At 50.6% G+C, this 21775-nt stretch overlaps 1 protein-coding gene across 2 annotated transcripts in view; it reads right to left on the minus strand.

The window, feature by feature from the left end:
- Positions 1 to 6825, minus strand: part of LOC141099288 (tetratricopeptide repeat protein 39A-like) — a 32288-nt gene extending 25463 nt beyond the window's left edge. The window contains exons 1-3 of one of the 2 annotated variants that reach the window (XM_073587499.1): positions 6691 to 6825; positions 3354 to 3476; positions 3157 to 3258 (exon numbers count right to left, since the gene is read on the minus strand). In XM_073587499.1, the coding sequence (XP_073443600.1) occupies positions 3157 to 3258; positions 3354 to 3355 (104 nt within the window). In that variant the 5' untranslated portion in view covers positions 3356 to 3476; positions 6691 to 6825. Of the gene's footprint in view, positions 1 to 3156; positions 3259 to 3353; positions 3477 to 6686 lie in introns of both variants that reach the window. The other variant, XM_073587500.1, reaches the window with a different exon arrangement.
- Positions 6826 to 21775: the final 14950 nt, after the last annotated feature.

A 21775-nucleotide genomic window follows, 5' to 3' on the forward strand; every position in this document is an offset into this window, starting at 1 on the left:
CTACTGCTGACTGGTTGGCTAGTACGTCCCACTGGAGATCTCTTGTGTGTAACTGAGCCCATTGGACTGCTGGCAGGCAGGCGAAGAGAGAACCCAACAGTGACATAGCTTTCCTTAATGTCATGGAGGGATTTTGGATTGCTCGTTACAATTTGAGCGATTTTCTGCTTCTTGCGGTCTGGGAGGCGGCACTCTTGAATGTTTGAGTCCAGCGTTAGACCCAAGAATTCGTGCACTCTGCTGGGCTCCAGTCTTGACTTTTTCAGATTTAGGAGCCAGCCCAGGCCCTGTAGTGTTCATCACCCTGTCTCTCTGTTCCCGGCATTTTTGAGCCGAGCTGATTGCTATTAAAAAATCGTCTAGAAATGGGATTATTATTATGTCTTGCTCCCTTATATGGGCCATCATTTCCACTACTATTTTGGCAAATACCCGTGGAGCTACCGCTATTCCGAACGGCAAGGCTCTGTACTGGAATTCTTTTATCTCGCCTTTTATCGAGATGGCTAACCTGAGATATTTCCTGGAGTCTTTGTGAATGGGGACGTGATAATAGGCGTCGCTGAGATCTAACACTGTCATGAAGCAGTTCGGGAACAGAATTTTGGTGGTGGACCTGATGGACTCCATTTTGAAGCTTTGATTCCTGACGTATCTGTTTAATTTCCTTACATTTATGATTATCCGAAACGTGCCGTCTGGCTTGGTCACCAGGAAAAGAGGGGAGTGGAACCCCCTGGCCCTTTCCTGCAGGGGAACCTCCTTGAGGACTCCTTTTTTTACCAGGCTTAGGACCTCGCTTTCTAGGGCTTCCTGCTCTTGCGTACTGGATCTCAGCGGAGTCATTACATACTTTTGAGGTGGGAGAGAGAGAAAGTATTCTTAGGCCCTCCTGGATTAGGTTTACTATCCATGGGTTGTTTGAGATTCTTTTCCAGGCTGGAAGGAAAAGGGTTAACCTTCCCCCCCACCCTGGGCACACTGTCACTTAGAGGGCTTTTTGTCTCGGGACGAGTTACCAAAGAGGAATCCTCTCTCTCTTCTCTTGTCGTCCCACTTTTCCCTCGGTGGTCTCCTCTGAAAAAACTTCCTATTCCGAAAGGGCTTTTTAAATGCTGCAAGCCCCAAATTTGGGAATCCTTTCTTCTTGTCCCCCACATTCTGGAGGATGTCGTCTAACATCTCCTCAAAAAGGAATTTCCCTTCACAGGGGATTGAGCACAGTTTCATTTTAGTCTGTAGGTCCCCTGACCAACTTTTAAGCCAGTGTTCTACGGGCTGCATTTGAGAGTGCTGCTGCCTTGGAGGACAACCGGACTGAATCGGCCAATGAGTCCGCTAAGAAGGCAGCCGCTCCCCTTATTGCTGGGATAGAGTCTACGATTTTATCCCGTGGCGTCCCTTCCCTTAGTTGCTTTTCGAGTTGGTCGACCCAAACCATTAGGGCTCTTGAGGTACATGTTGCCGCTAAGGCTGGCCTGAGGTTACCTCCAGCTGATTCCCATGCCCCTTTAAGAAAGGTATCTGCCTTTTTATCTAGGGGATCCCTGAGGGTGCCCATGTCCTCAAAGGGAAGGGCGAATTTCTTTGAGGCTTTCGAGACGGCTACGTCGAGCTTCGGGGCTGTATCCCAAGATGTAGATGCCTCTTCCTCAAAGGGATATTTTCTTTCAAGGAAAGGAACAGTGGTCCAACTTCACTGAGATCGCATACCCAGAAGTATGCGGCTGCAGGTACCAATTCATGAGATGGAGTCAGGTCCGGTACAGGCTGACCTCCTTGTGGCGATTTGCTACTTGCAGCTGACGTGCTGCGTGGAGTGACTACTGGAATGGCCATTCCTGTCACGTTCCGTTTGGCGATGATGGTGGTGGTGCTGCTGCCTAAGATGCTGCCTGGCTTGCTGCTCCTGTTGCTGGTCGCTATCCTCCATTGTTCAGGATTACTTCTAGCCAGGAGTGTTTCTGGCCCCACCATTTTAAATTTCCCGGCTTGTGACGTCACCTCCCCCATCCTGCACCGCGTTCGCCGGGGAAAGCGCTCCTGCGCATGCGCCGGGACCCAGAAGCCGGCTTCTATTTCCGGGGCGGCCGCCATCTTGGTACACCTCTTTACCATGGCGCCGCCCGCATGTTTGCCGGGTCCCTGCGAGACCCGACCTCCTTTCCAGAGCAGCGGCTCCGACGTCTCTCCCGCATCGGCCCCAGCAGTGGCGGCTTCAGGCACCGCACCTTCCCGTGGCAGGGGCCTCCCCGCTGCCATACACCGGTCAGGCTGGCCCCGGACACGACGAACAGGTACCGTCCTGTGGGTCGCCCGTCAGGGACAGGAACCCAAATGAAGGCGGAGGAGAGGTACCGCCCTTTTATCTGTAGGTTCCTGTCCCTGAAGGGCAGATCCCCTCTCTCCGTGGTGCTGTCATGGGTGAGAGAGAAATTTATATTTTTATTGGTACAGCATTCAGTTGCATGATATTTTCGGAGGCAGAATAAACAAAAACCAGCAATTCAAGGTTTTTTTTTTGTTTTGTTTTTTTAAACGTTGTTCCATGTATGGTAAAATTGGTAAGACCACTATTATTTGGGTCTGTACGAATACAGTGATACCGCATTTATAGTTTTTTTTATGTTTTGGCACTTTAACACAAAAAAATCTAATAGAAAAATCTGCTTTCATCCCTTTATTCTGAGAGATATACATTTTCATATTTTTTATTAAGTTTCATTCCACTTTTTGTTAGGTGGTATGATGACGCATAGTTTTTTTTTTGCCTTTATTTATTTAACAGTGTTCACTGAAGAGATTAATCAGTGGGACAGTTTTGTAGAGACAAACTGTATAAAGGGGTGTGTAGACTTCTCATATCCTCTGTAGATGAAGTTTATCAGTTTTCAGCCATTTTTCAAGTACTGTGACACTTGGGCTGTCCACTTGATTGAAAGCTACAAAAGTTACCGGGGTTAATTTAGGCTTCTGCACCCGCACAATAAACCCAAAATACCAGTGTATAGTATTAAAGAAAAGGTTAATATACAATAATATAAAAAAAAAGGGAGGAAGAAACATGTATAAATATAAGCTAAAGAAGAAGACGAAAACTTGATTTAAACACATTTTTGACTCTACATACCCTTAAGCTCTCGGGAGATCTCTCACCTTGGTTGTAGGAGCTCCAAGCTTTCATTGAAGCCGTTGTTCAGAAATAGGTTCAGAGCGTCCATACAATCGCTGAGGTCCCGGGAAAGGTCCATGTTAGACCTGAAAACACAAACCACATTAAGTCTAACCTTGAATGGGAACTCTACCAAAAACGAAAATGTCTGGGATCTTATACTCCGCAAAAGATTACTTACATAAAGGCACAAACAGGAGAGAGATCCTCCACCGAGCCTCAAGGAAACCAAAATCAGTACCGGGAAGAGGAGCTAAGAGTGACAGATTGCGCCCTCCGTATTCATTGCCTTCTCAGGGAACATCTGAACGTAGAAGGGAGAATAAAGGGCATTGTAGATAAAGGTATTATGTTCTCAGACATAAAGCTATAACCGCCCTCAACCTCACTGCACTTCAGTATTAGCACTGCGGAGGGAGCCACCCTGCGGGATGTTTACTGATGGTGGAGGAAAAGCTCACAACTGTAATGATTAATGAAAACTCATCACATCGCCAGTGCATGCCAGAGAGAAGAACTGAACGAACCGAGGCTAACAGGGTAATAAGAGGATCAGGAGCCGGGTTACTGTAATAAGAGGTTACAGGGGTAAGAAGAGGATCAGGAGCCGGGTTACTGTAATAAGAGGTTACAGGGTAATAAGAGGATCAGGAGCCGGGTTACTGTAATAAGAGGTTACAGGGTAATAAGAGGATCAGGAGCCAGGTTACTGTAATAAGAGGTTACAGGGTAATAAGAGGATCAGGAGCCGGGTTACTGTAATAAGAGGTTACAGGGGTAATAAGAGGATCAGGAGCCGGGTTACTGTAATAAAAGGTTACAGGGGTAATAAGAGGATCAGGAGCCGGGTTACTGTAATAAGAGGTTACAGGGTAATAAGAGGATCAGGAGCCGGGTTACTGTAATAAGAGGTTACAGGGGTAATAAGAGGATCAGGAGCCGGGTTACTGTAATAAGAGGTTACAGGGGTAATAAGAGGATCAGGAGCCGGGTTACTGTAATAAGAGGTTACAGGGGTAATAAGAGGATCAGGAGCCGGGTTACTGTAATAAAAGGTTACAGGGTAATAAGAGGATCAGGAGCCGGGTTACTGTAATAAGAGGTTACAGGGTAATAAGAGGATCAGGAGTCGGGTTACTGTAATAAGAGGTTACAGGGGTAATAAGAGGATCAGGAGCCGGGTTACTGTAATAAGAGGTTACAGGGTAATAAGAGGATCAGGAGCCGGGTTACTGTAATAAGAGGTTACAGGGTAATAAGAGGATCAGGAGCCGGGTTACTGTAATAAGAGGATCAGGAGCAGAGTTACTGTAATAAGAGGTTACAGGGGTAATAAGAGGATCAGGAGCCGGGTTACTGTAATAAGAGGTTACAGGGTAATAAGAGGATCAGGAGCCGGGTTACTGTAATAAGAGGTTACAGGGGTAATAAGAGGATCAGGAGCCGGGTTACTGTAATAAGAGGTTACAGGGGTAATAAGAGGATCAGGAGCCGGGTTACTGTAATAAGAGGTTACAGGGGTAATAAGAGGATCAGGAGCCGGGTTACTGTAATAAGAGGTTACAGGGGTAATAAGAGGATCAGGAGCCGGGTTACTGTAATAAGAGGTTACAGGGTAATAAAAGGATCAGGAGCCGGGTTACTGTAATAAGAGGTTACAGGGGTAATAAGAGGATCAGGAGCCGGGTTACTGTAATAAGAGGTTACAGGGGTAATAAGAGGATCAGGAGCCATGTTACTGTAATAAGAGGTTACACGGTAATAAGAGGATCAGGAGCCGGGTTACTGTAATAAGAGGTTACAGGGTAATAAAAGGATCAGGAGCCGGGTTACTGTAATAAGAGGTTACAGGGGTAATAAGAGGATCAGGAGCCGGGTTACAGGGGTAATAAGAGGATCAAGAGCCGGGTTACTGTAATAAGAGGTTACAGGGGTAAGAAGAGGATCAGGAGCCGGGTTACTGTAATAAGAGGTTACACGGTAATAAGAGGATCAGGAGCCGGGTTACTGTAATAAGAGGTTACACGGTAATAAGAGGATCAGGAGCCGGGTTACTGTAATAAGAGGTTACAGGGTAATAAGAGGATCAGGAGCCGGGTTACTGTAATAAGAGGTTACAGGGGTAATAAGAGGATCAGGAGCCGGGTTACTGTAATAAGAGGTTACAGGGGTAATAAGAGGATCAGGAGCCGGGTTACAGGGGTAATAAGAGGATCAAGAGCCGGGTTACTGTAATAAGAGGTTACAGGGGTAAGAAGAGGATCAGGAGCCGGGTTACTGTAATAAGAGGTTACACGGTAATAAGAGGATCAGGAGCCGGGTTACTGTAATAAGAGGTTACAGGGTAATAAGAGGATCAGGAGCCGGGTTACTGTAATAAGAGGTTACAGGGTAATAAGAGGATCAGGAGCCGGGTTACTGTAATAAGAGGTTACAGGGGTAATAAGAGGATCAGGAGCCGGGTTACTGTAATAAGAGGTTACAGGGGTAATAAGAGGATCAGGAGCCGGGTTACTGTAATAAGAGGTTACAGGGGTAATAAGAGGATCAGGAGCCGGGTTACTGTAATAAGAGGTTACAGGAGTAATAAGAGGATCAGGAGCCGGGTTACTGTAATAAGAGGTTACAGGGTAATAAGAGGATCAGGAGCCGGGTTACGGTAATAAGAGGTTACAGGGTAATAAGAGGATCGGAGCCGGGTTACTGTAATATGAGATTACAGGGTAATAAGAGGATCAGGAGCCGGGTTACTGTAATAAGAGGTTACAGGAGTAATAAGAGGATCAGGAGCCGGGTTACTGTAATAAGAGGTTACAGTGTAATAAGAGGATCAGGAGTCGGGTTACTGTAATAAGAGGTTACAGTGTAATAAGAGGATCAGGAGTCGGGTTACTGTAATAAGAGGTTACAGGGTAATAAGAGGATCAGGAGCCGGGTTACTGTAATAAGAGGTTACACGGTAATAAGAGGATCAGGAGCCGGGTGTTGTATATTGGGGTACTGTATAGTGGGGCTCTCTCTCAGACTACTCCTTGTTGGTGAATTGCAGCCTTTCCTAGCATGTGTGACGGATGTGTGAATAACAGTGCAGGGTGTGTACACTTCTACATGGGGAGGGCAGGTTGAGCGCTGGGGATGATGTGCGGCAGATAAACAGTGAGATGAGATTGATCGGACTATCGGGGTGATCGCAGCTGGTGGTAATATGCACGGGGGCTGTAGGGTGACTGCCCCTCCTGGGGGTCGCTCTGCAAGGACTCTGGTGTCTACGATTATTTTATGGGTTATTGTTTAAAATGGAAAACCCCTTTAAGAAGAATCATAGCAACTACAGAAGAGAAATAACAGATGCCCAGGTGCCGATGATGGGTGTCTCTGCTCTGCTGATGGCCGCGGTCACAGATGCCTCTGCCCGATCTGTGACTACTGAGTGCCCCGTGACTCCCGCTGTCACCGCCGTGCTGGAGGCTGCCGCTCCGCGGTTATGTCGCGCTCCCCCCCTCCAGTACCTTACCGACCTGCTGCAGCCTCCTGCTCCCGGCTCCTGCTGCCGCTCCGGCTCCGACCATAAAGCCCCGCCCACACACACCTGTGCAGGAGGAAAAACTTAATAGCCACACCCACTTTCCAGGACCTTGCGTAAGAACACGCCCATTGACACGTCACTGTATGTAACCACGCCCACATCAATTGCTAGGAAACGTGTATAGTGTGTGTCCTTGTCCCGCCGCGGTCACGTGGTCACGTCCTGCACTGTGCAGTGCGCAATCCGCCAGCAAAGAGGTCGCACGACAGAATGGAGAAGAGGCTTCTCTGCAGATTGCAGGTCCCCACTGTGCGCGACATCGCTCCTACAAGCTGTGCACGGCTGCTGGGGGCATTTCTGTCCTGTCACTCGGTGACGTCTGTGCTCAGCAATGTTCACGTCTTGTCACAGGTTCTCGGTGGGATTTCGGTCTGGACTGTGATCGGCCATTCACAGGGGAAGGTGCTGTGCGCTAAACCGGGGGAGAAATTAGTTACACGAGAAACCGTGACTGCCGTGGAGCCACCGCACTGGGCTGAGAATACTGCTGCTCAGGTTGCGGGATGCAGTGACACAAGGGAGGTAGAGCAAGGGTTAACAGTTTAATCGAAGCAGTAGAGGAACTCCTCCCAGGGAGGTAAACAGTTAAGTTGAATAGAGAAATTGCAATGCTCCGTTGGGGTTGTAGTACCGGCCGGGATAGTGGCCGCAGATGGGGTCCCACAACGACGGTCCAACTTCTGGCGGCAGCGGGCGGTCTCCGGTTCTACCCATTGAGCCCCTAGTCCATAAGCCTGTGCAGCTAAAGTAAAGAGAGCTGCAGAAATCCCGGGATCAAGCGTGGGCTAACGTGTGCTGTCCGGCAGAGGGGACCGCAACCTAGTGTTCCGTAGTCGGCCCACGCTTCTTTGCACGTGCGCCGTCTTACTTGCAGCTATGCACTCGGAGCGCTCTACACTCGCTGCCCCACTGGAGTTACCAGGAGCTGTCGGCTGCAGTAGGTCACAGCACGGATGCTCAGGGAGCGGAGCGCACTGCTCACCCTCCTGCACTCTCCCTAACTGCAGGAAACTGCTGCTTCGCACACTTTCGGCTGTTTCCGGTTTTAACGCCCCCTCTTCCCGGGTCATGGGGCTCGTCCGGTCCCCTATTTCTACCCCTGGGCAAAATGGGACGCAGCCAAGACAGTTCTGCATCCGGCTCAATATAGGTACCCGCAGCCCAGTCCTCCTTACACTCTTCTCCTTTAGCTCATTCCAAGGGCGAGAGTTCCATCATCAGGGAGGAATAGGGCTAAGTGACAGCACATGTGAAAAAGACTTGGGTATACTAATAGATCACAGACTGAATATGAGTCAACAGTGTGATGCAGCAGCAAAAAAGGCAAATGCAATTCTAGGATGTATTAACAGAAGCATACAGTCTAGATCACGTGAAGTCATTATTTCCCTCTACTCCTCTTTGGTCAGACCTCATCTGGAATACTGTGTCCAGTTTTGGGCACCACATTTTAAAAAAGACATCAACAAACTGGAGCAAGTTCAGAAAAGAGCGACCAGAATGGTGACCGGTCTGCAAACCCTGTCTTATGAGGAAAGGTTGCAGGATTTGGGAATGTTTAGTTTGCAAAAGAGAAGACTGAGAGGAGACTTAATAGCTGTCTACAAATATCTAAAGGGCTGTCACATTGTAGAAGGATCAACTTTATTCTCATTTGCACAAGGAAAGACTAGAAGCAATGGGATGAAACTGAATGGGAGGAGACACAGATTAGATATTAGAAAAAACTTTTTGACAGAGTGATCAATGAGTGGAACAGGCTCCCACGAGAAGTGGTGAGTTCTCCTTCAATGGAAGTCTTCAAACAGAGGCTGGACAGACATCTGACTGGGATGGTTTAGCGAATCCTGCTTTGAGCAGGGGGTTGGACCAGATGGCCCAGGAGGTCCCTTCCAACTCTACGATTCTATGATCAGACGTTCACACTCCTTCATTCCTCAAACAGTTCTCTGCTAGATAAACTGGTCTTGTTCATAACGAGTGGGGGGTATTTCAGTAGTCGCCCACTCAGTACGGCTTGGTTGAGGTTGAGTGGTGGAGCCAGGTTGAGTGGTGGAGGACGGGAGCACATCCTGGTCCACCGAATCAGCCATCTCTGAGGTTTCAGGCCTATGCACTTGCCTTGGACTGGCGGGTGGCGGACTATCCAAGCATGAGAACGATGCAAGTGGTTCTTCCTGTAATGGTCAATGTGTGACTGGACACACCGCCTCCAGCAGGGCGAATTTATATGACACACACGACCCTGGATACACCGCCTCCAGTAGGGCGAATTTAAATAATAAGACGTGCAGCCGGATACACCGCCTCCAGCAGGCGAATTTCAGAAATACACGTGAAACTGGATACACCGCCTCCAGCAGGGCAAATTTATATGACACACGCGACCCTAGATACACCGCCTCCAGTAGGGCGAATTTAAATAAGACGTGCAGCCGGATACACCTCCTCCAGCAGGCGAATTTCAGAAATACACGTGAAACTGGATACACCGCCTCCAGCAGGGCAAATTTAAATAATAAGGGGAAACAATTACAGTGGTGGGCCCTGCGATAGGGAACAGAGACGTAGAGACCTGCACTCCCCTGAGTCAGTATCTACATTCCTACCGATCCCTAGGCCGGTTCCGCACCGGGCGCCGATCAGGATACCTAAGAACCCTAGTTCGCCCTGCACCTATCCCTCACTAGTGAAATGGCCGGTGCAGAGACTAATCCCACCACTGCACTGAAACACACATAAAGGAAAGGCACAAACAGGGAAACACCACTTAGCTTTGCTCTGTTGCTCTTGCTCCCAGCAACAGAGTCCACCACCAGAATGCAGCTTTCCTCCTGAATAGCTGCCACCAAGCTCTGTCAGAGCTGCAAGGAAATCCCCTCTGACTCCTTCCACACCAGGACTCTGACTGTGCTGCAAGGAACTCTCTCTAGCTCCTTTCTCCACTAAAGATGGTTGAAAATGAACACTATCACCAACACCAGTGAGAGCACATGACACACCTTTATAGTTAAGCCAGAGGAATCACACCTGTTAGTGATTCCCGTGTAATAACGCTAACCACCACCAGGGGCAAACTAGAACAAAAGACACCACTGTGTAATAATCCTAATGGCCACCGGGGGCAAAACCAAACTTAAGCACACAGCTTAAGGAAAAAAAGGTTACATGTGCTTTTAACTGTCATCATCCAACCTGGATCATGACACTTCCTCATCACAATCGTGAACGGCGGGAGTGAGCGTTTCGGTGGGGCTTGACTCCCTCTTATCTTCTCCAAGGTCCTGTGACAGGCAAGGATGCAAAATGCTACAGTGGACTATTCAGGTAGGCGCCCCTTCGGGTTGAACTTCATACACTGGACCATTGGCTCCAACTTGGCATTTCACCCGATGCAGGTTTTTTTCCCATCGATGTTCTAACTTGCCCCGAGGCCGCTTGTCTTGGACCAGCAATCAATCTCCTGCTTTAGAGCTGTCCCTTGAAGGGGTGGCGCTTCATGGTGCTCGCGTTCCCAGAACTTGGTCTGCACCAGCCAGTGAAGAGTCTGCAGCCGATGTCGATCCTCTCGGAGCTAGAATGACACAAAATTCCAGCTCTGTGATCTCCCGTCCTTTCCACCCGAACAGCAGGGTATACGGAGTGTATCCGGTTGTACTGTTCACTCGGTTCTTGTACACCCAGACCAATTCAGCCACATACTCAGGCCATCGTACCTTCCGATCTTCCCCCAATGTTCTCAGCATCTGGATTAGTGTCCAGTTGAAGCATTAACATGCTCCATTCCCCTAAGGAAGATAAGGCGTGGTCCTTGAATTTCAATATGGTACAGACAATGTAACTCGACCATCACTCAGCCTTGAAAACACACGCCTTGGTCGGAATGAATCCTCTTCGGGCAACTGTACACTCTGACGAAGTCTCGACAGATAGCCTGCACAGCGGACTCGGCAGTCTGATCCCTTGTCGGAGTCACCACAGCAAACTTGGTGAAGTGGTCGGTCATCACCATACAATGTTCATACCCGAGATGAGCTGGACCCACGGTCAAGTAGTCGATCATCAATAACTGTAAGGGGGCAGAAATCACGATAGTCTGTGTGTGTGTTCTCTGTTCCTGGGGTTTAGCCCGTTCAAAGCTCCGACATTGCTGACAGACCTCCTTCACTGCAGTCTTCAATCGGGGGTGATATACCAGCTTCTGTAACCACTGGAACGTCTTCTCTGGACCAAAGTGAGCCCCTCTCTCATGGGCCTCTGTAGCCACTATGCCAGTCAACTTCTCGGGGAGCACCACTTGCCAGATGATCCCCAACTCCCGTACCAACTGCACTTTTCTATACAGCAAGCTGTCTTCTAATTCGAGCCTCTCCCACTGTCTGAGAATCTGCCGAGTCCCCAGGGACAGAGCGTGTCTTTCACTCCTCAAAGCCACCCACTGTCTCAATTGGGCAATTTCCCTATCTTCCTGTTGGAGTTGCACCCAGTCATTTCAAGGTTGTCCCAGCACTTGTTCTCCAGATGCTTCTCCGATCTGTCCCTGCATCACCACCAATGACCTGGCAAGCCAGGAATCTCTTCTGCCTCCAAATCTTCGTCTCGGTCACGTCCCAGTCGCTCATGAGTCACTCGGGACAGAGCATCAGCATGCATATTCTCGGCTCCTTTCTGATATGTGACCTTGTATCGATACTTCGCCATGCGGGCCACCCATCTTTGCTCCAGGGCCCCCAGTTTTGCATTTTCTAGGTGGGCTAGGGGATTGTTATCGGTGCGCACCAAGACTTCAAACCCCGACATGTATTCTGCAAATTTTTCGGTCATTACCCACACTAACACGAGCAATTCCAACTTGAAGGAACTGTAATTGTCCGGGTTTCATTCCAAGTCATGGAGGGACCAGCTCGTGTAGGCAATCACTCGTTCTTTCCCTTCCTGCATTTGCAATAACATGTCCCCCAGACCGTGGAGACTTCCATTGGTGTGTAGAATGAAGAGCTGGGAGAAGCCTGTGTAGGCGAGTATTGGGGCCTCAGTCAAGGCCATATTCAAGGCTCGGAAGGCTTCCTCTTGGCTATCTCCTCACTGAATGGTCCGATTCTTGCACCAGATGGCACCCCTTTCAATAGTTCCAGCAGGGGATTAGCGATGTGAGTAAAATTCTTCACGAACCTTCGGTATTACCTTGTAAGCCCCAGAAAGGCCTGAATGTCCTTCACTGTCTTCGGGGTGGGCCAGTCCTGTACTGCCGCTGTCTTATCATGGGCAGGTATCACTCCTTCAGTGGAGACGACATGTTCCAGGTACTCGATTTTGTTAGGCGTCGGATTCCTGGCACTGCACAGCGGGAATCCAGAGCCAGACATCCTGCGGTCTCCCATTCTCCTCCGACCACTCAGACTCCTGCTCAGCAATCACAGCGAGCCAGGCATTCTCCTCAGACTCGTTCTGTGAGCCTGGATGTTGCTGCCACCTCCGGTGCAGCAATAGTAGCGCAACCTGCTTTGCAGGGAACCGCTCCAGAGGCTAAGTCCTCGTGCCGTGCTACTGGGCATGCCCGCAACGTGCCCTCTCAGTAGAGAGCAGGGGTCACATGTGCAGGTCCTGTGTCGGATCTGATTGGTCCTTCCTAAAGTATTGGAAGGTCCTGGAAGCGCATGGCTATAAAAGCCCCGCATGGCGGCTCGGCCATGCGCAAGTGTAGCATATTATTCTGTGTGTGTATGGTGATGGATGCATGGACTGGTGTCTGACTCATTATCAAACCCCTACCCTCTGATATTACGAGTGGTGACTGAGTGTGTATAGTCAGCTCCAGGGTTGTGGCAAGCTACACGCCACTTGCTCCACGCCTACACTAGCGTCCGTCGGCGCCCGGTTCTCGGCGCCGACGCGTGCGGCTTTAGCTGCCGCTGCGCTACCAGCAGCTATTGGTGTTCGCGGCTGCGACGCCACACGCCGGCTCCTGTGACGTTAACAGAGCCAGCGCCTTTGCATATATTTTTGCCAAGCGACTCTGTGTCTGAACAGAGCCGCTCCTAGCGTTCGGGTGACGTTAACCCATGCGCACTACGGCACCTTCTGGTGCATCTGCCATTGTCCAGCAGCGGTCTAGTCACCTACCGCACGGTGGACCCCGAGCGGCGAAAGCACCTCCTATTATTTATATTTGGTGCGTTCCGCCATCCCTAACATTACACTAGCGCCAGGGTCTGGCTGGCAATGGCAGACGTGCAGCAGTTGCAGCGCTATATTCGGCAGCTGGAGAGCAGGTTGGCGGCTATTGAGAGCGCCAACTCAGCAGCGAATACCGTGCTAGCTGCTGCCCAGACAGTCGCCGAGGTTGTCTCACATGCGCCCGCTCTTTTGCCCATGCCGACACTTTCTCGCCTCCCGCTTCCCGACAAATTTTCGGGTGACAGCGCCACCTGTAGGGGATTCGACAGTCAGTGCTCAATTCAGCTTGAGTTACTGGCTGCACGGTTTCCTACAGAGCGGGCTAAGGTGGGGTTTATTGTGTCACTTTTGTCTGGCAGAGCATTACAGTGGGCCACGCCATTGTGGGAACGTGATGATCCCGTGGTTCAGGGTGCTGCGCAGTTCCTCGCGGCCCTGAAGCAGGTCTTTTTGGGACCACGGATCACGCACGACACCTCTTTACAATTACTCTCCCTAACACAGGGGTCACTCTCGGTCAGCCATTATGCCGTCGGGTTCCGGACATTGGCTTCCGAGTTAGAGTGGCCGGACAAAGCCTTAGTCCCGGTGTTTTGGAGAGGGTTGGCTGAGCACGTTAAAGACGCTCTAGCTACCAGAGAGGTTCCCACAAGTCTGGAGGATTTGATTGCCGTTTCCACCCGCATTGACTTCTGGTTTACGGAGCGCGGGCTGGAACGGGCACAATCCAGACGTAGGGTTAACTTGGCTCCCACATTCACCGAACCACTAATATACCCCGCACAGGAGCTTTCACTCTCTGAACCTATGGAGGTGTCTCGCACTGGCTCTAAGCCACGACCGATGCGAAGCTCTGCACGTTGCTATCAGTGCCGACAGTTTGGTCACCCGGCTAGCACGTGTCCTCTGCGGGCGAAAAGGCGTCCACGCCCAGTGGCCGTAGGTAGTGGGCAGTCCAATATGAAACCCTTCTCACCCAAACCGGTATTCTGGGGCATCTTAGACAGTGGGTCCTCCACCTGGGAGGCAGAGGTTACCGTGGACTCTGGGGCCGAGGGGAACTTTATGTCTTCTACCTTCGCCCAGAGACACGCCATTCCCCTGGTATTATTACCTCAGCCTCTGACCATCAGGGTGGTTAACGGAGCACCGTTACCCTCTCATTTGACCCATCAGACAGCTCCACTAGGGCTTACTATCTCACCCTCTCATCATGAGACTCTGTCCCTGCTAATCCTGCCAGACGGCATCGATCAGGTGCTGCTCGGGGTTCCCTGGCTTCGGTGCCACTCTCCTCATATCGAGTGGGCGACAGGGAAGATACTGGCCTGGAGCAAGGACTGCGAGGGGAGATGTCTGAGGGGCAATCTTCAGGTGACTTCCACTGAAGTGCCTGCGGATCTCTCCACACTACCTAAACCCTACCACCAATACGCGGAAAAATCTGCAGAGACGCTCCCACCGCACCGTCCTTACGACTGCCCGATAGACCTCATGCCAGGCACAGAACCTCCTAGAGGCTGTGTGTATCCACTATCTCTCCCTGAGACTGAAGCTACAGTATGTCACAATACATCCGGGAGAACCTGGCTAGAGGCTTTATCAGAAAGTCGGTGTCACCGGCTGGTGCAGGGTTCTTCTTCGTTCAGAAGAAGAGCGGAGAGTTACGCCCCTGCATTGACTACAGAGGTCTCAATGCGATCACGGTTAAAAACAAATACCCTCTACCGTTGATCTCCGAGTTTTTTGACAGGTTGCGAGGGGCCCAGATCTTTACTAAGTTGGATCTGCGAGGGGCATACAACCTGATCCGCATTCGCGAAGGAGACGAATGGAAGACAGCTTTTAATACCAGGGATGGCCATTACGAATATCTGGTTATGCCTTTTGGCCTTTGTAATGCGCCAGCTGTCTTCCAGGATTTTGTCAACGACGTCTTCCGCGACATGCTTTCTACCTCGGTGGTGGTATATCTGGATGATATACTCATCTTTTCGCCAGATTTGGCTACCCACCGGAGGGACGTCTGCAGGGTCTTCGACCGTCTGCGGGCGAATTCCCTCTTTGCCAAGCTGGAGAAGTGCCAGTTTGAGCAGGAGTCCTTGCCGTTCCTGGGCTATATCATCTCGGCCCAGGGGCTGGCCATGGATCCTGCCAAACTGCAAGCGGTAATGGACTGGCAAGAACCTCATTCACTCAAAGCGGTGCAGCGCTTTCTGGGGTTCGTGAACTATTACCGCCAGTTTATACCACACTTTTCCACCCTGGTAGCTCCTTTGGTTGCTCTCACCAAAAAAGGAGCTAACCCCAACGCTTGGTCTGGACAGGTCTCCAAGGCCTTCTCGGCTATAAAGTCTCATTTTGCTGGCGCTCCCATCCTACATCGTCCCGATGTGAACAAGCCATTTATACTAGAGGTAGATGCCTCCTCTGTCGGTGCAGGAGCAGTTCTTTTCCAAAAGGACGCTCAAGGTCGGAAGCATCCCTGCTTCTTCTCAAAGACCTTCTCACCGGCAGAGAAGAATTACTCCATCGGTGACAGGGAGCTGCTAGCCATGAAGTTGGCCTTTTCAGAATGGAGACATCTCCTGGAGGGGGCTCAGTTTCCCTTCCAGGTATATACGGACCATAAAAATTTGGTCTATTTACAGACTGCCCAGCGCCTGAACTCCCGTCAGGCTAGGTGGTCGCTCTTCTTTTCCCGCTTCCGCTTCACCCTGCACTACCTTTCTGGAGAGAAGAACGTCCGTGCGGATGCTCCCTCACGCTCGGTGGTCTCGGCGGAAGGAGAGGCTGAGCCTCGGTTAATTCTCCCGCCGGAGAGTTTTACGACCGTAGCTCCAGTCGCTCTCGAGTCAGTGCCACCAGGCAAGACCTTGGTGCCTCCTCAGCTACGGCCGGAGGTCCTCTCCTGGGCACATGTCTCCAGGGTGGGTGGTCATTTTGGCAATAAACGGACCACCGAACTCATGGCAAGGTCATATTGGTGGCCACATATGGCTCGAGATGTCAAGGAATACGTGCAAGCGTGCGTCTCGTGTGCGCAAAACAGACCCTCTAGACAGAGGCCGGCGGGGCTGTTGTATCCCCTGCCAGTGGCGGATAGACCGTGGGAGATGGTTGGCATGGATTTCATAGTTGGCCTGCCCAAGTCTGGTGGCAGTACGGTCATCTGGGTGGTCACCGACCATTTTTCCAAAATGGTGCACCTGGTGCCACTCGCACGCCTGCCTTCCGCTCGAGGTCTGGCCACTTTGTTTATTAAGCACGTATTCCGTTTGCATGCCATGCCGGACAAAATCGTGAGTGACCGAGGTCCCCAGTTTGCGTCTTGGTTTTGGAGGGAGCTCTGCAGCCTACTCAGCATCGAGCTAAATCTGTCTGCCGCCTACCATCCCGAGACGAATGGCTTGGTCGAGAGAGCCAATCAAACCTTGGTCACCTATCTACGGCATTTTGTCTCTGCCAGGCAGGATGACTGGGCATCCTTGCTACCTTGGGCTGAATTTGCCCTAAACAATGCGGTGGCTGATTCCACTGGACAGACGCCCTTCCTCTTAAACTACGGTCAACATCCACGCGTCCCTGTCCCGATGCCAGTGTCCTCCACTGACTCTAGGGTGGTAGACTGGGCAGTGGAGGCCTGGGACATTTGGGATCGCACTCAGGATGCTATCCGGGCATCTAAAGAAAGGATGAGGGCGTCCCCCGACACGCATCGGCGGCCCGCGCCAAGCTTCTCCCCTGGCGACATGGTATGGCTCTCTACCCGAAATATTATACTGCGGGTCGAGTCTCCCAAGTTCGCACCACGATACATTGGACCATTCAAGGTCCTCGAGCGACTTAGCTCGGTGGTCTACCGCCTGGCTCTTCCTCCACATTTGGCCATTTCGGACGTGTTCCATGTGTCCCTCCTCAAACCAGTTCACATGATCCGGTTTTCTGAGTCATCTGCCGGGTCATCAGACTTATCGTCTGACGAGTTTGAGGTTAACGCCATCGTGGGGTGCAGGTTTGTCCGTGGTAAAAAAATTTTATTTGGTGGACTGGAAGGGTCATGGTCCCGAGGATCGGACCTGGGAGCCGGTGGAAAACATTCATGCACCGCTCCTGATCGCGGCCTTTGAGCGCAGTGAGGCTCATGTTAGGCGTCGGATTCCTGGCACTGCACAGCCGGAATCCAGAGCCAGACATCCTGCGGTCTCCCATTCTCCTCCTACCGCTCGGACTCCTGCTCAGCAATCACGGCGAGCCAGGCATTCTCCTCAGACTCGTTCTGTGAGCCTGGATGTTGCTGCCACCTCCGGTGCAGCAATGGTAGCGCAACCTGCTTTGCAGGGAACCGCTCCAGAGGCTTAGTCCTCGTGCCGTGCTACTGGGCATGCCCGCAACGTGCCCTCTCAGTGGAGAGCAGGGGTCACATGTGCAGGTCCTGTGTCGGATCTGATTGGTCCTTCCTAAAGTATTGGAAGGTCCTGGAAGCGCATGGCTATAAAAGCCCCGCATGGCGGCTCGGCCATGCGCAAGTGTAGCATATTATTCTGTGTGTGTATGGTGATGGATGCATGGACTGGTGTCTGACTCATTATCAAACCCCTACCCTCTGATATTACGAGTGGTGACTGAGTGTGTATAGTCAGCTCCAGGGTTGTGGCAAGCTACACGCCACTTGCTCCACGCCTACACTAGCGTCCGTCGGCGCCCGGTTCTCGGCGCCGACGCGGCTTTAGCTGCCGCTGCGCTGCGATACCAGCAGCTATTGGTGTTCGCGGCTGCGACGCCACACGCCGGCTCCTGTGACGTTAACAGGGCCAGCGCCTTTGCATATATTTTTGCCAAGCGACTCTGTGTCTGAACAAAGCCGCTCCTAGCGTTCGGGTGACGTTAACCCATGCGCACTACAGCACCTTCTGGTGCATCTGCCATTGTCCAGCAGCGGTCTATTCACCTACCGCACGGTGGACCCCGGGCGGCGAACGCACCTCCTATTATTTATATTTGGTGCGCTCTGCCGTCCCTAACAGATTTGCTTACGGAGGTGACATTTTTGGGTCTTCACTTTCAGGCCGTGCTTCTGTAGTCGACTCAACACTTGCTCCAGCCGCCAAAGGAGTTCTTCAAAGGTGGCTACATAAACAATGTAATATCATCCAGATAGATGAGTGTAGCTTCAAAGTTCAGATCACTCAAACATCTCTCCATCAATCGCTGAAATGTTCTAGGGGCGTTAGGCCGAAGGGCATCCGACAGAATTCAAATAGTCCCATGGGCAGTATGAACGCTGTCTTCAGCCGATCGTGCTCAGCCATAGGCACCTGCCCGTATCCACTGGCCAGACCCAGGGAAGAGAAATACTTTGCTTTTCCCAAGGCAGACAACGACTCCCCAATTCTAGGCAGGGGGTAGGAATCCCGCACCGTACAGACATTCAGTCGCCTATAGTCGACACAAACACGTAGGGTCCCATCCATGTTTCGAACTAGGACGATGGGAGCTGCCCACAGGCTCTGACTCTCCTGTATGATTCCACTCTGCAGCATGTGTGCCAACGTTTCTTTCACTTCTTTGTACATCTGTGGTGGAATCTGCAAATATCTCTCCCGGATCGATGTGGCACTTCCTGTGGGTATCTCATGGGTTATAGCTGTAGTGCATCCGAAGTCGTCTTCATGACGGGTGAAGACATCCCCGTAACACTACAGTACAGCTTCCACCTGTTGCGGTGAGAGTCCCGTCATTTCAGCCCTCATCTGTTCCAATATCCAACGCCCCTCCAGGCTTCCAGACGGGTACTCCGGGGTCATGGTAAAGGCTAACTGGACGGCCTCCGGGTGATATCAGTTCTTCTGGCATGCCCAACACCTGTGCCACTTCACTCTTGGGCGAGAGAGTAAGATTGTCCTCTCTCAGATTGACACACCTCACCACTATGTTACTGTCACGGACGGTGGCTAGTGTCCGAGCAATGTGGAGTCCCGAGGGTATTTGGTCCATCAAGGTTGGCTCTATCTGGACTTCCACCACTTCGAGTGATGTACAGGCTCGTACAGGCAGTGTGACCACAGTCTGACCAGGCGATAGAACGAGTTTAGCAGCGGCAGGGACTATCACTTTTCCTTAAACTTTTCCTTCACTCGATATTTCTTGGGCCTGGGCAACTCAGATCAATTGTCGAAATACCTTTCTGATGGGGGGTTCGTCGGCTCCATCGGCTCAGAAAAGCATCTGGCGACTTACTGATCAAAAGAGTTCCGAGTTCTTTCAGCACATTCATTCCCAAAGTCACTGCAGGGCCGTTGCCAGGGTCCACGGCGGTCAACACGACTCCCTTCCGGCCCACATCTTTGCCGCACACAGTAATTTGCATCCAGACCACCCTTCGACCAGGATGAGCAACTGATTGGTCACCGTCAACTTGATCACTGGGCCCCACTCAGGCCGCGCCTCCTCAGGAAAATGACGCCTAAAATACGCTTCTGGCATGGTGGTCACCTGGGAACCGGTATCAACTAGACAGCGGACAGCTTGACCATCCATTTCAGCCCACACAAGGGGACTCAGGGAAATTAAACTTTCGGGACTACCTTCTCTCCTCCTTGGCTGCTCAGGCTCTGGGCGACGTCTCCCCAGCGCGCTGCTCACCCTCCTGCACTGTCCCTGATGGCGGGAAACTGACTGATGTTTCGCACTCTTTCGGCTCTGTTTCCGGTTTTAACACGCCCCCTCGTCCCGGGTCCCCTATTTCTTCCCCCCGGGCAACATGGGACGCAGCCTCGACAGTTCCGGACCCAGCTCACTACAGATACCTGCAGCCCGGTCCTCCTCCTTACATTTTCATATAATTATTAGTTTATATTAATTGCATCATTTAATACACATCCCCTATATACAGTATGAGCCCACACACATCCCCACATCCCCTGTATACAGTATGAGCCCACACAAATCCCCTATATACAGTATGAGCCCACACACAGCCCCCTATGTACAGTATGAGCCAACACAACCCCAATCCCCTATGTACAGTATGAGCCCACACACATTCCCTATGTACAGTATGAGTCCACACACATTCCCTATATACAGTATGAACCCACCCAGCCTCCTATATACAGTATGAGCCCGCACATAGCCTTCTATATACAGTGTGAGCCCCCAAATAGCTCCTATATACAGTGTGTGCCTCCACACATCCCCTATATACAGTGTGAGCCCCACACACATCCCCTATATATAGTATAAGCCCACACACATCCCCTATATACAGAATGAGCCCACAAAGCCTCCGATATACAGTATGAGTCCCACACAAATCCTCTATATACAGTATGAGCCCCACATAGCTTCCTATATACAGTATGCGCCCCACATAGCCTCCTATATACAGTATGAGAATCGCATGGCCTCCTATATACAGTATGAGCCCCACATAACCTGCTAAGTAAAGTATGAGTCCCACATAGCCTCCTATATACAGTATGCACCACACATAGCGTCCTATATACAGTATGCACCACACATAGCCTCCTATATAAAGTATGAGCCCCACATAGCCTCCTATATACAGTATGCACCACACATAGCATCCTATATAAAGTATGAGTCCCACATAGCCTCCTATATACAGTATGAGCCCCACATAACCTCCTAAGTAAAGTATGAGTCCCACATAGCCTCCTATATACAGTATGCACCACACATAGCCTCCTATATACAGTATGCACCACACATAGCCTCCTCTATATAAAGTATGAGCCCCACATAGCCTCCTATATACAGTATGCACCACACATAGCCTCCTATATACAGTATGCACCACACATAGCCTATATACAGTATGAGAACTGCATGGCCTCCTATATACAGTATGAGCCCCACATAACCTCCTATATACAGCATGCACCACACATAGCCTCCTATATAAAGTATGAGCCCCACATAGCCTCCTATATACAGTATGCACTACACATAGCCTCCTACATACAGTATGAGCCCCACATAGCCTCCTATATACGGTATGAGAACCGCATGGCCTCCTATATACAGTATGAGCCCCACATAGCCTCCTATATACAGTATGCACCACACATAGCCTCCTATATACAGTATGCACCACACATAGCCTCCTATATATAGTATGCACCACACATAGCCTCCTACATACAGTATGAGCCCCACATAGCCTCCTATATACGGTATGAGAACCGCATGGCCTCGTATATACAGTATGAGCCCCACATAACCTCCTAAGTAAAGTATGAGTCCCACATAGCCTCCTATATACAGTATGCACCACACATAGCCTCCTATATAAAGTATGAGCCCCACATAGCCTCCTATATACAGTATGAGAATCGCATGGCCTCCTATATACAGTATGAGCCCCACATAACCTCCTAAGTAAAGTATGAGTCCCACATAGCCTCCTATATACAGTATGCACCACACATAGCCTCCTATATACAGTATGCGCCCCACATAGCCTCCTATATACAGTATGAGAATCGCATGGCCTCCTATATACAGTATGAGCCCCACATAACCTGCTAAGTAAAGTATGAGTCCCACATAGCCTCCTATATACAGTATGCACCACACATAGCGTCCTATATACAGTATGCACCACACATAGCCTCCTATATAAAGTATGAGCCCCACATAGCCTCCTATATACAGTATGCACCACACATAGCCTCCTATATACAGTATGCACCACACATAGCATCCTATATAAAGTATGAGTCCCACATAGCCTCCTATATACAGTATGAGCCCCACATAACCTCCTAAGTAAAGTATGAGTCCCACATAGCCTCCTATATACAGTATGCACCACA

The sequence above is a fragment of the Dendrobates tinctorius genome, unplaced genomic scaffold, assembly GCF_039654945.1.
Source record: "Dendrobates tinctorius isolate UK_male_01 unplaced genomic scaffold, ASM3965494v1 ptg000099l, whole genome shotgun sequence".
In the NCBI taxonomy this organism is placed as follows: Eukaryota; Metazoa; Chordata; class Amphibia; order Anura; family Dendrobatidae; genus Dendrobates; species Dendrobates tinctorius.